General features: G+C 47.1%; 1 protein-coding gene across 2 annotated transcripts in view; it reads right to left on the reverse strand.

The window, feature by feature from the left end:
• Positions 1-13,103: 13,103 nt before the first annotated feature.
• The window catches only part of Psa (puromycin-sensitive aminopeptidase), a 68,145-nt gene continuing 67,788 nt past the window's right edge, over positions 13,104-13,460 (reverse strand). For both annotated transcript variants that reach the window (XM_075677827.1, XM_075677830.1), the window contains one exon: positions 13,104-13,330. In XM_075677827.1, coding sequence (XP_075533942.1) covers positions 13,184-13,330 — 147 coding nt within the window. In that variant the 3' untranslated portion in view covers positions 13,104-13,183. The remainder of the gene's footprint in view (positions 13,331-13,460) is intronic.

Consider the following 13,460-nt stretch of genomic DNA (forward strand, 5'->3'; position numbering starts at 1 on the left):
AACCTGTGGAGACGTGCGTTGATGAATTCACTGGCGTTCCACAGGGTCTGCGTAAGCTCGCGTGTGAGGGAGCGAAACCTTGTGACTACACCTGTTGTCAACAATAGTACAGGTATAATATGGGAACCATCATGGGCCGATCGGGCGGCGTCCTCCGCACTGTGATTTCCCGAAATTCCGCAGTGACCCGGTGTCCACTGGCAGATGATGTTGTGCCCCTTGTCGATTGCTTGATGGTGGAGTAGTCGGATGTCTGCGACTAATTACCCGTTAGGTTCGTGGTTTAAAGACGACAGCAGACACTGGAAAGCTGCCTTCGAGTCACAAACGATGGACCATGATTGTGATTATGTCTGATCGATAAACTCCAGAGCAGCACGGGTAGCTGCGAGTTCTACAGCCGTCGATGATGCAATGCGAGATATCCTGAATTGGATGGTGACATATTTCGCGGGAATTACCACTGCCCCAGCTGAGCTATTGGAGGACAGAACCGTCCGTGTAAACGTGGATGCGTTTACACGGAGTGAAATGAGTGAAAGCACTGTTTGTTTGAGAACGAAAGATGGCCTCTCCGTTCTCTTTTTGATGCCGGGAATGACAAGAAAGGCTTGGAGTGGATGCAGGCATCATAACGGTAGAGATGTCGCGCTGCAGGCGTGAAGTTCGACCGTAAGGTTCCATGATTGGCGGCGATAATTCTGCTAAACGCTGAACGAGGTCGAGCGACAGGAAGGGAGGCGAGATGATGCAATGGAAGTCGGGCGAAGTGCCTGATGTGCACCTCAAAGCGTCCACATGAATGTACGTATTGATGGGATGATCATGTGCGACGGCTTATTGTTGCAGCCGTGGATGCACACCTGGGAAGGCCATATTCGCAGAGCTTAAGCTTGCACAGACTTGAGAGCGCGGAGGCTGGTCTTACCAGTTCCACTCAGTACAGGTAAGCTATAGAGTAGCAGACCCGGGAAAAGTGCGCTTGGAGCACCGCCCTCACAGACGCACCCCATGAATCTCCCGCCCGCAAGAAATCTGAGGACATGGGTTTATATGGCCAGCTTCTTTTTCACGTAGGAGACATGAGAAGTCCAGGACAGGGCTCGATCTATTACCACTCTTAGAAAGCGGCGAGCCTTCTCGTAGGTGATAGGCTGTCCATTAATTGTGACAACGTACGGTCTCATTGCTTTGCGCGTGAAAGCGACCACAGAGCACTTCTCGGAGAATACCTCCAGACCTCGTGCTCGAAGATAACCTGATGTTAGTGTGGCCGCCTTTTGGAGTCGGACGCGCACCTGGCGACACGTCACTCCTGATGACTAAATACATATACCGTCTGCAAACATCGACACATGGACGGATTGCGGAAGGGAATGAAACAGGTCGATGAGCACGAGGTTAAATAGAGTAGGGCTCAAGACTCCACCTTGTGGTACGCCACGGTATATGATGTGTATGATATGATGTGATGTCACACCAGCCTTTGTTTTCACAAAGAATGACCAGTCCTTCAAGTAGCTGAATATCCATCGAAAAACAAGGCCAGCTAGGCCGACATCGCCCAAGGCGTCCCGGATGGCTCGATGAGTTACGTTGTCATAAGCGCCTTTAACGTCCAGGAACATCACCGCTGACAGTCTCTTAAGGCGTTTTTTGTGTTGAAAAGACGAGACAAGATCTATGACGTTGTCTATAGAAGAGCGTCCGCGTCGGAAGCCTGCCATAGCGTCAGGGTATATCTCGTAATGTTCTAGATACCACTCTAGACGTGTCAGCACCATCCTCTCCATCACCTTTCCTAGACAACCGGCCAGAGCAATGGGACGATAAGAAGCCAAGTCAAGGGGTGATTGAAGATATGTATGGGTGATGAGGAAGGTATGTATAGTTTAGTGAATGCAAGTTTTCTCGCAATATACAAGCTCTCCGCAGAGGAATTTCGGGAGGAACCGATTTCCTCGACCAAAATTCAGAAAGAGGGTCACGCGCTGTGTTACGACGCTGAACACAGTGCAAAGAGGATGAAACAGCTAGCTCCGGAGAAGTAGTTCAGCCGGAGGAGCAAATCTTTCTGATTTTCCCTTCCGAAATTCAGGAAGACAGTCAGGCGCTGAATTACGATGAAGAACACAGTGCGAAGAAAGAGGATGAAAGAGCCAGCTCGGGAGGCATAGTTAAGCCGGAGGAGGAAATATTTCCGATTTCCCCGACAGAAATTCAGGAAGTTGGTCAGGCTGAGGAGCCGCCAACGGAAAGAAAAGAAAGGCACTCGGAAATGAACACGAGAAAAATTGCTAAGAGAATGAGGCGTCGCAAATGCAGAAAGGCGGTAGAGAAGGCAATGCGTCCGAATAAATCGAAAGCCAGTAAAAGCTGTAGGAAGCGCAATGAAACACTTAGAAAGGCGCGTTTGTCCGTTGGAATGTTTCGAGTCAGAGCGCGTCCGAGTCGTCAGACGAGGTTGAAAAGAAAGCGAGGTTCGGCGCGGAGGAGGACAAAAGCCAGGGGGCAATAACGTTCCCCCTCGTTTAGTTCTTTTCGGGTTGAGCGCGGCGGTCAGGCGACGCGACTGGGTATCAGTTTTTTTTTCGGAAGTGGTCGCGAGAATTTCTTTCTTTGGAAAACGCGTATTTTGGCGTTGCGGTCCCTTTAAGATGTGTCTCGCTCGGACACACAGGAGCAACGCGCTGGTGCGTGTCTCGCACGTGTATTCATAAAACAACAGCATTTCAGTACCGCTTAGAGGGTGCGTAAAAGTATTTAAAAATAAGCTCGAACAGTGTAGTTTGAAGCGGACAATTTGCGCAACACTTTCTTTTTTTCATTAGTGCGGGTCCTTTGTGGACAAGTGAGGGAAAATATTAACGCGTGAGTCGCACGAAAGTGGGAGATTTGCGGAACCATATGCGGATTATGTGGATTGCTTTGAGAAGGAAGCTTTGTCTTCCCGCCCTGTGCTTGTCTAGCCAGACTTCTGCAGAGAATGCGTCCTCTGGTGTGACGCCAGCAAACGTGGTCGAGGTGTCGTCCTTGTGCAAATTAACGAAAGCGGTGAAGTGCATCCCGTGCTGTACCTCAGTCGAAAATCGACACCGCGAGAAGAGCCGTTTAGCGCCTCACAGAAAGAGTGTTTTTGCATGGTATGGGGGGGGGGGGGGAATTCAAAAGGTAGGATGCATTATTCAAGGCACGAGATTAACGGTCAAGAGCAACCACTGCCCTCTTGCATGGCTGTAGCAAATGTCGGAAAGAAACGGAAGACTGCTGACATGGTCACATTTGGCCGGAATACGACTTCGGGGTCAATGGTAAGAAAGGGAGCAAGAATAAGAATACAGACGGACTGAGCTGTGGATTTTAGGCAACGAGCTCAGAGTAATTTTTTTTCAACCATGTTTTGCACGAATCGCAATCGATATTGTTGAGATAGGCAACATATTTCTGTCTTGCCGAGAGCTAACCACGACAAGAAAGGAGAGAGACAGATTAGGGGTAGAACATAGTAAAGCGATGCAGGGATCAAAGCGTCCGGTAGGCGTGTAGCTCGGGCACGCCGACCAATGTGTGTTTGTGTGTGTGCCTGTGTGCGTGCGTAGTTCCAGGGAGACAGACACAACGAAGCGAGGGCTGGGCCCTCGAGCTGCCGTATGACATCGACTATCACTTCTGGAACAATCCCCGAGGCCGCAACCGAACATCGACGCTTCGGGCAACCTGACATCTGGTCACCTTCAGGTCGAATTTCTTGGTGGCGGAGGTGTTTTTTACGTCTCAACACGGCCAGAGGCATTAATTAGACGTTTGACACGATGCAACCTCCACCAATCCATCCATCAGCGCCTAGCAAAAAGTCAACGCAGCGTCGACACCGAAGGCTGACAGGTCCACAAAAGGCACCCACCCCCACCACTACCTGCCAGCCTGAACTAATCACGAAAAGAGCCCACGTCAAATGCTACCGAAGCCCGGCGCCGACCGTGGATTCCCAGATTGCTATCCTGCCACATATTCCATACCATCGGGCTTGGGAGGCGTGGTTACTGCGGAGTGTTGCGATAGAATGGGTGTGGTTGGATTCGACGATTGTGATTTGCTGCTAGACAGTCTTCAGATTCTCTAGTCGACTCACCTAGGGAAGGCGACGGTATTAAAAGCGGAGACTTTTCGTGCAGTAGGACCGAGGGTCCCGATGTGAACTCGGACGCTTAACTTAGTCCTGCATGGAGTGGGCTTCCGTAACTGGAGCCGTGTAACTGAGCCAATAAACCCTTTTTCCTTTATTCCTACTACTTGACGTACTCGTCGATGGGCTTGGTGGATTCCTTGCCCTAACGCCCCCCTAAGCCGCAACACAATTTTAAACCGGGGACTTCAAGTTCCCCAAGGCACGCATCAGGAGAAAGAGGGTGACGCACCTAAAGTAGCGCAAGAAACGAAGGGGCCCGCTGACGGTGTAGGGGCGTTGGAGGCGCGGAAGAGAGTTGTTTGTTACGACTGCGAAGAAAAAGGCCACATGGTCAGGAGCTGTGAGAAGCGTGTGGTATTTGCCACAATTGAGGACTCCGATAAGAACCTGCAGCTGATGAAGCCGTATATGGGAGAGCTTTCAGTGAACAGACAGGTGTGTACAGAGGCGGCAATTTCGGCACCTCTGTTTTCGCATCATTAACCAAGCCATTTGCCATAGGAAACAATGAAGAAAAAAAACTCAGTGCCCTTCCACTCTGCGAAGGAGGACCAACGACGCTGTGTATGTAGGCCCCTTAATGGCCAACTGCACCTCCGCCGCGGGTCGGCCCAGCATTGCACTATCTTCGGGATAGGCGCACGTATGGAGAGTGCCTAACGCCTGCTTCACCTGCGCCGCGGGTCGCCCGGCATTGCACTATCTTCGGGATTGTGTGTCTACCCACGGACGTGATCCTGGGGGAACTAGCCCTTAACAGCTTCGCTGTAAAACATGTCCCGCAGAATGATGTCCCGCAGAATGAACGCCTCGCAGAAGAAATCTTGTTCGTGCTGTGAGGCACCACTGCACTGCGAACGCCTCAACAGTGAGGACCACCGCAATGAATTGGCCTGTGCAAGAAAAAAATTCAGCATCTCCGAGGGCTGACTTATTGCTGTAGAACTAACACACACCGCAGCGCCACCACACCTGTCCATCGCCGTCACTGAGATGCAGTGCGCATAAACGTCACCACAAACGTAAGGAAGGCACGGTCTCCACAGTAACTGTTGCAACCCCCCAACGTTCACCCCAACGAAAAAAAAAAAAAAAAACCCAGCGGCCAAACAGCCGAACGTGTGTTCACGAGTAGCACTGCCGTGAAAGTTCGACGAAAACTCGTCTGGTTGGGATTGCTCAAAGCCACAAACGTTTCGAACGTTGCCGCATCGCTCACACGTTTGCAACAAACCTGCAGCTCTCCTACAGACTTAGAAGACAAGATTTGGAAGCTATTCACCTTGAACGTTCATTTAACTACACTGCTTCATTTATATCTTCAGTGCCGCGTCACCTATCCTACCCGCCTAGTGCTTCCTCCGCCACATTTGTTCCTCGTAAACCTGCTGCGATACCATATGGTCCCGGTACTTGCGAGGCCTTAGCCCGTGTACTTCGTTCCAGCGAAAAAACATAGAAATGTGCTTGTAAATATCAAAGACATGCTTCCGAAAGAAAAGTACTCAAGTGATGTGCATAATATTCCTCGTGCAGACCGCAATCACGTCTACGTCGGCGAGACGGGTAATCTTCAAAGGCGCATCAAGGAACATTGCTATGATGTGAAGAGAGAGAGAGAGAGAGAGAGAGAGAGAGAGAGAGAGAGAGAGAGAGACGCAGTTTCACCCGAAAAGGCCTTGAAGCATCTATTGCGATAGCAAATTAGTGGACAGCTATACGAAGTAAGGATAGTAGTTTTATCGGCCGTATAAACTTGTAAACATAGGCACAGAAATTTAACAAGTATGGTGTCACGCGCGCAATAGCGAACATGAACGTATCTGACTCGATGATCGCGGAAACTCGCAGTCCAAACGCTGGCGTGAGGAAACGCGGCCGCAGCAGCGAGCGAAGTGACATTCGTGTTGTCGACCGCTTCAACGAAAAGTGAGCGCCGAGAACACAGCACGTACAAAGCTACGAGCCGCCGACGCACCTAGACTGTCCCCTAGCGCAGATCGCTTTCAAGATACGGCCGGGCGACCGCATGTAGCCGCCACATGTGCAGTTGCAGCTGGAATAAGACGACGATCCACCCCCCCCCCCCGCCCCCCCGGCGTCTCGAGCATCACGGGAAAGCGGCCTCTGGCCGCTTTCGTTTCTTTCGCGCAGGCGAGACTGAGCCGCTATCATTGGCTCCCCTCGCAAGCCTTTACTCATACATACCCATACATACAGCTAGGGCGCACAGCGACGGTGTTATCGCCCTTAGACTTCATACGGAACCTCACGGCGACGACAACGCCGACGACGGAAATGCGCATGGCGTGTTCATATGGAGTGGCAATAAGAAAGTGTCTTCTAACGTTCTGGCCAAGCATTTTGTGTCATAAGGACATGATAGTGACTGGGGTAGGGAGAATGTGCTAGCCACTGAAAGTAATCTAACCTCGCGACTGCACCTAGAGTCATTACTAATCCAGACCAATGATACCACGTTGAGCCGCAATGACGGCAGCCTTCCTTCCATTTGTGCCCGCTGTTTGCGCCATCTATTCACAAGCACATAATCGTCTTCCCCTTTCATTTGCTTTAATTATGAACAAGGCCCCCATATGGGAGCCTGAACGTAGTTTTCTTTTTGTTTTTGGTAGGCGTCCATATTGTTTGACTGTAGCGCTGCCATGCTGTGAACCTCGATGTCATAACCTCGATGTCATACGAGGAATAACGCGGCGCCCTCCTCGTAGGTTTGGCTTAGGGTGCTGAATAAAAACACCACGCGGCACTCTCCTGGACATTTCGGTAAGCACTCTCAAAACGAGGGAAGTTTTTTACTGACAAAATAATAATCTTGGGCAAACTGAAAGCACAGAATAGTTTACAGACGATATCTGTTTACCGAATATGTACAGCGAACGCCACTGTGCGCGGTCGCCGCGATGGAGTCCCCCGAACCGGCTTCTTGCGTGAAAGGTACGCAAACGCCGAGAACAAACTATGTGAAATATGTTATTATAGTTGGCTGTCTGTATAACCGAATTGAGCATAACAGAATGAAGCAAGCCTCAATGCAGCGATCGCACGGGTTCGCAGCGACTGACTGCGCGTGCGCATGCATGTCCGTGCACAATGTTTTCCTTTCGCTGCGAGCGCATTTTCGCACCGTGCCGTGGGCTTTAGGCCGCAGAATATGAGCACAAGCAGCCATTGTTGCGTGGACTCCATCAGAGCCGTTCAAAAATCATTTCGTTATAGAGACTTCGACGCCTGCGGCGACTGTGATGTGCCGTCGCGACAATTCAATATTTTTTTTTTCTAGATTCTTGGACGCTTCAATATTATTTGTCAAGTTGCGTAGCACTGTATGTTTATCGGTCTTCTCAGCGTGCGATTTCCCGCTGCTTCTTTTTCGTAATCCAGTACATTAACTCATAAAACAAACATGACCATGTGCCATGCCTTTTTTTAATGTGCCTCTTACTGCCCCCTTTCCATTACAGCGAACTTGCCAGAATCTAGCATCAACAAGTTCATAGACCAAATAAAGCTACATGACATTAGCAGGGCAGGGGCCGCGGGCGAGCGTCCCAGTGCGCGTTTTCGGCTATACTCATCGAACATCGCAGTCCCGACGCCGTAGCAGAAATCCTCCTCGCGTCTGTGCTTGCTGCATACCCGAGTTGTAGCCAATGGCTGTTTGCCGGTTCTAAGTTTCGCGAGCCAAGCTTCACGCAGCTTCTTGTCCTGCGGCTACGTGTGAATAAGGCTGACACCAGGCTCCGTTGCTTACGTCCGGCAGAGGCAGCGAGCGGTAGCTTATCATGCTGCGCGCCTACAAAAGCAGCCACTCCCTATTTCAAATGCTGTGAAGTAGATACCCAAGGTGGGAAAACTTCACCACTTAATCAGAACCGCAGCGCAGGTGGGATTTAAACTTTCGTTTTCAGTTCGGTTCGGCGCTTCCGAAGCAGCCGACGCGGCCGCTGTGTCCACGTGATCCCTCATGCCACGTCACGCCGACGGTGGCGCCAGCTTTTCCAGAGGTGGAGCTCGCCCCCAATAACATTCCGTCCAACCAAACGTGCTGAAGGAAATTAGCAGCTTCTTTCACTAAATGTCTCTTGAATTTATGTTAACCCTTTCTGGTCAAATGATTTGTATAGGATTCAAAATTCTTAACAAGTATCCGACAACAAAAAAAGAATACTGAGCCAGCAGCTGGTACATCTTCAAGGGTGTGTGCCAACTCAACATATGTGTGCTGTCCCGTGTTCACTCGTATCGAGCGACGGCGTAGTTTTCGTGAAACGCAAGCCTGAGGGCGACCTCGAGAAAAACCGTTTCTGCAAGAAAAGTGTCAAAATAATCTGTGGTCATACGTCTACGCTCGTTACAACGGACCCGCGTACAACAGACTTTAGCATATAAGGGCCCATATTTCAGCCTTAGTTTGCTCTACCTATTTTATTAATGCAACGAAGTTCGCTTTTAACGGACCGCTCTACAATGGACGAAATTAGCGGCATTTTTTTTTTTTCAAAATCGGGCGTACAAAACGTACTTCTGCCGTGTCGACACGGGCTGACAATTGACTTGCGAGGGTCAGCCGATGATCGCAGCTCAATATCGCGCGTGCGAGGCACGTGGGGGGAGGCAAAGAGAAACGAGGGTTCTACTCCGGCGGCTGCTGCTTACGGCGTGGCCGCAGTATCTTGAACGCGATCTGCGATGTGGACGAAGTGCGCGCCCGCGCGGGCCTAATCTCCAAAGCGATGTGCGTTGTGGACAAAGTGCGTCCAGTGTCCATTACACGGACTTCGGATAAGACGAACGTTTTTTGTCGGATTATCAGTGTCCATTGTAACGAGTCTACTGCACTTTACACCATGATTGTGAATGAAGAAGTTTGAGGAACCACACAGTGATTCCAACCAACTTCAACGCCTTGAGTTGCTAGAAATTTATGAGAAAAGCTTGGTATAACCTTCAATACGTTGCTAAAAACTACATTGGGAATTCCTCCCCTCCCCAGTCTTTTGACATTCGCATGCCCAAATATAAATTTTTCACTTCAATCATATTAGGGCAAGAAAGCAATAATGCATTATGGACGTGCTGCCTACAGCAACATATCGAAAACAAACTTTTTCTTGTCGAGTTTCGGTATTGAGCACGAAGTTTCTGCCTAAATGTCTTCAGTCAGAGCAGACAGACCGACAAAAGATCTCTTTGGCTGCAGTGGTGCAACGCACAATGTAAAGCGAATGAAATGGGCGTTTCAATATTTAATTGAAAATTTTAAAAATTTGGAGGCCTTTATATGTCTCCTTATTAAAGGTTTAAATAAGTGTTTTATAAGTGAAGATACCTAGCTTGATCTACTACAAGTGGTACGAGGCATGATCTTTACAATGTGACCTGTAGAATGAAGGATTTTGGAGATTTGACTGTACTGCTAACAAGTGTAACACTTAGGTGACACTTGTGCAACATTATCTAATTATGGGCTTTTACGTGCCAAAACCACTTTCTGATTATGAGGCACACCATAGTGGGGGACTCCGGAAATTTCGACCACCTGGGGTTCTTTAACGTGCACCTAAATCTAAGCACACGGGTGTTTTTGCATTTCGCCGCCATCGAAGTACAACATTATGCCTCAAAGATACCTGAATGTTAGTAATAAAGCAACATTCAGTATTGTTTGTGTACTTAACGACTATGTTACATAGTAAATTAAAAAAATTGTAAGCTATTAAACAAGATTGCTAGCAGCCTATTTATTTACTGGATGAACATTGGTCATTGGATGTTCTTCGGAAGTTAGATGAGAACTTCTCTTACAGGCTCAAGAAGATGCTTGAGAGTGATGCGCGTAAATAAGCGAGCTTACTATCGTTGATTGTATTGCTGCTGTGCTTGCATTTAACGGTGGCCGGCAAGTACACAATTGGTGGAATTACTGTTCATGTGGTGCTATACTTAAGCTTTATTTAATGCTGTTTTCACGTTGTAAAAGCACTGCAGTGCATTTCAAAATGTAACTATAACAGTTATTTTGTTAACATGCCACTGTTAGCACAAAAAAAAAAAAAACATTTCAACCATTTGACAAAAAAAATATGATTTGGGGCTACCTTCAGGTTACGTTGGTATAAAACAATATGAAGAATTATCCCAAATGCATTCTGAGCAGGTAGAAAGTGAGGACTCTAAAATAGTTTGGAACACAAGTAGTACATGAATGCTCAGTTTTATTCATATTATGCCATGAGTTTGAAATTCTTGCACATCAGCTGCCACAAAGCACATTTGCAACAGCAATAAGTTGAATGAAATAAAACATACATAATGATATACAATGCCATGACCCTTAAACATTTAAGGTTGTTAAAGGTCCCCTCACCAGGCTTCACAATTTTGAGCCGACAAGCACCGAGAATACAATGCACACTAATGATCGTCTGCTAAGTATGTGCCGTGCAAAGAGCTGAAATTTCAAACCAAAAGCCGTTTGGCCTTCTTGCGAGCACCGCGCTCCCAGCCGGAGAATTGACGCATATGGCATAAGTGTGCCTACGTACATGGCAGTGCTGCGACATTGCTGATAATAACACGCGATTTCGAGAATTATTCACGGCAACATCTGTTATTTGTGTAATCTGTTGCTTCAGTAGATGGAATTAAAGATTAGAGAAATAAAAAGCCGGCAGGTCACAAGCCCTGTGGGAATTGATGTTATGCGAAGCAGTGTGCGGGGCGCCTACCAAGTTAATGAAACGACCATGAGAGCACCAAGATGTGGGTGGCTGTTTCATGACCTACATACGTGCATGTCATGATGTTCACGTCATGACCAATCATTTATGTTCGTCCTACACTTGTCATACTAGGCCAATTTGGTACATACCAACACATAGGCAGCTGTTTCATGACCCACATGACACGTATGTCATGACCTATCATTTATGTTTGTCACATACTAGTGTCGTACTATGCCAATTGTGGTACATACCAAGTTAACGAAACGACCATGAGAGCACCAAGACATAGGTGGCTGTTTCACGACCTATATGACACAGACGTCATGACCAATAATTTATGTTTGTCCCACACTCATGTCATATTATGCCAATTTTGGTACGTACCAAGTTAATGAAACGACCATGAGAGCACCAAGACGTAGGTGGCTAGATAGAGAGATAGGTAGATACTGTCAAAGTGCCAATTTTCTACTGTGTTCCAGCGTGCGGTCATGCTCCATGTTCCGCTTGCGTCTGCCTCAGTGTTTGTGCAGCAACGACTTATACCGCTAGTCAGGTGATCTCATGCACAGCATGCAAAATCGTGCACTGCGCGAAATGAGACAAATGTAAGAGCTCGCACGTGACACCGTAAGTGAAGTGCGACACGCAGCAAAAGAAAGCGAGGAAAAAAGAAATGAAGGCAGGATGATGTATGCATCACGAAATCCACAAGTTCTGCTACAGGAGAACGCAGGGAAGGAATTTCGCTTGTGGATGCTTGACGGGGCAAGTGAAGAGATTCTCTCTTGGTAGTGGCGCTCGCTTCCTGAAATCATGGGTTTGCAGCCCAGAAATATTTCTATCTTGGCTATTAATTAACCAATTAATTTTTGCAAAAAAACGCTCCCTAGAGGACACACGTAACAACTTCCAGCGTATAAATGAAATTCCCTATGTGGCCTGGTGAGGGGCCCTTTAAGGGACAGATTCATCAATATGACCACATATTTCAAAGCATGTGGATTAAATAAGAATAGACCTGAAGGGAATGTAGCACAAGATGTGAAATAAACCTTCCTTCAATAAATTTTCAGGCCTCATAGAACTTATATTACTATCGAGCATAGAGAAAAAAGGCGAACTTGTGAGGTGAGAGGCACTGAAAACAGAAGGCAAACAATGCCGAGGCAATTGGCATTGATACAGCCACACACTCATCTATGCCAAATTTGGGTTGATATAGAGAAGTCACACGAATACCACAGTAAAGAACTGAATTTCTTGGATTTTAATTTGTGATAACATTCCACACTGGAACATTGCAGAAGTCATACATACACAGTTTTGGAAAAGGGGCATACATGCCACCAACTTCCTAGCTTTCTAAGACTGTCATTTCGAAGTGCCTGGTTCTAGCTCCACAGTGGCAACCAACATTGTAATTATGCAAATTATGCAACACTTTATGCAATATGCTGCACCCTTGAACATTCAGCTAAATATATCCAGGTCTACGTGCACAGGAAGAGCTGCTTATTTTACTGCAAATTGACATGAACTAAGACTGCTGCAAAAGATGCAAGAAATAAAGGAAAAAGCAAAGAAACCTCTAGAAGAGAAAGCCCGCTCCAGATCACCATTCTCCATTACACAATCCACACACATTTTCTTAATGCCTCTTGAACATACATTTGTGCAAAAAAAGAAAGAGAAGAAACAACAACCAAATTAAACTTTATCAACAGCACTCTGTGCTTAAGTATGAGAGGCCTGTTCCAGCTAGTGCACTCCCTTTCTACTTCAGGTGATGCCTAACTGCTTTAAATGGTCACAATACACAATGCTGTTCATAAAAAGAGCACAATTAAGTGCTCAGTTAATGGCACATATGGTGAAGTCGAAAATGAATACCAGATTTGGAGAATGAGACTTCATTATATTAATACATAATTTCATTGGAAGTGCATAATTACACAATTGAGATCTACATACCATCATACAAAGCATAAAAAAATGGATAAAAGATCTCTTACACACACACACACACACACACACACAAAAAAACTTTCATCCATTGTTCTGATTAAGTACTGAATCCATTCAGCACTTCTACTAAATAAAACACACAACAACAAAAGAAGTCACGCCTAAATCACACTAGTTAAACTAAATTTCAGAAAACATGTTAGCACACACCTTTTAATAAATTTTCATTCATGATGGAGCAAAGAAACAAACTAAAACAAGGCTGCTTCTCGAAGCTTTATGGCGATGAAGATGCCGCCTTCTGTAGAAACTGCCGGACACTCTCAGAATCCCTTGCAATCCATGCTGCATTCAGCCTGATGTTCTCCAAGGACTGCTGGACGACACGCTCCACACCAGGAAAGTAGTTCTGACTAAAGAACAACTGCAGTGGCATTAAGACTTGTTAGAATTTGCACCAGGTATGTCCGTGGTCAGTCTGTGGTCTTTTTGATGCTTCAAAGTATATTCCAATATGGATGCAAGCCTCAAGCACAAAAACCTCTGACACAGCC

Source organism: Dermacentor variabilis, chromosome 1, assembly GCF_050947875.1.
Source record: "Dermacentor variabilis isolate Ectoservices chromosome 1, ASM5094787v1, whole genome shotgun sequence".
Classification (NCBI taxonomy): domain Eukaryota; kingdom Metazoa; phylum Arthropoda; class Arachnida; order Ixodida; family Ixodidae; genus Dermacentor; species Dermacentor variabilis.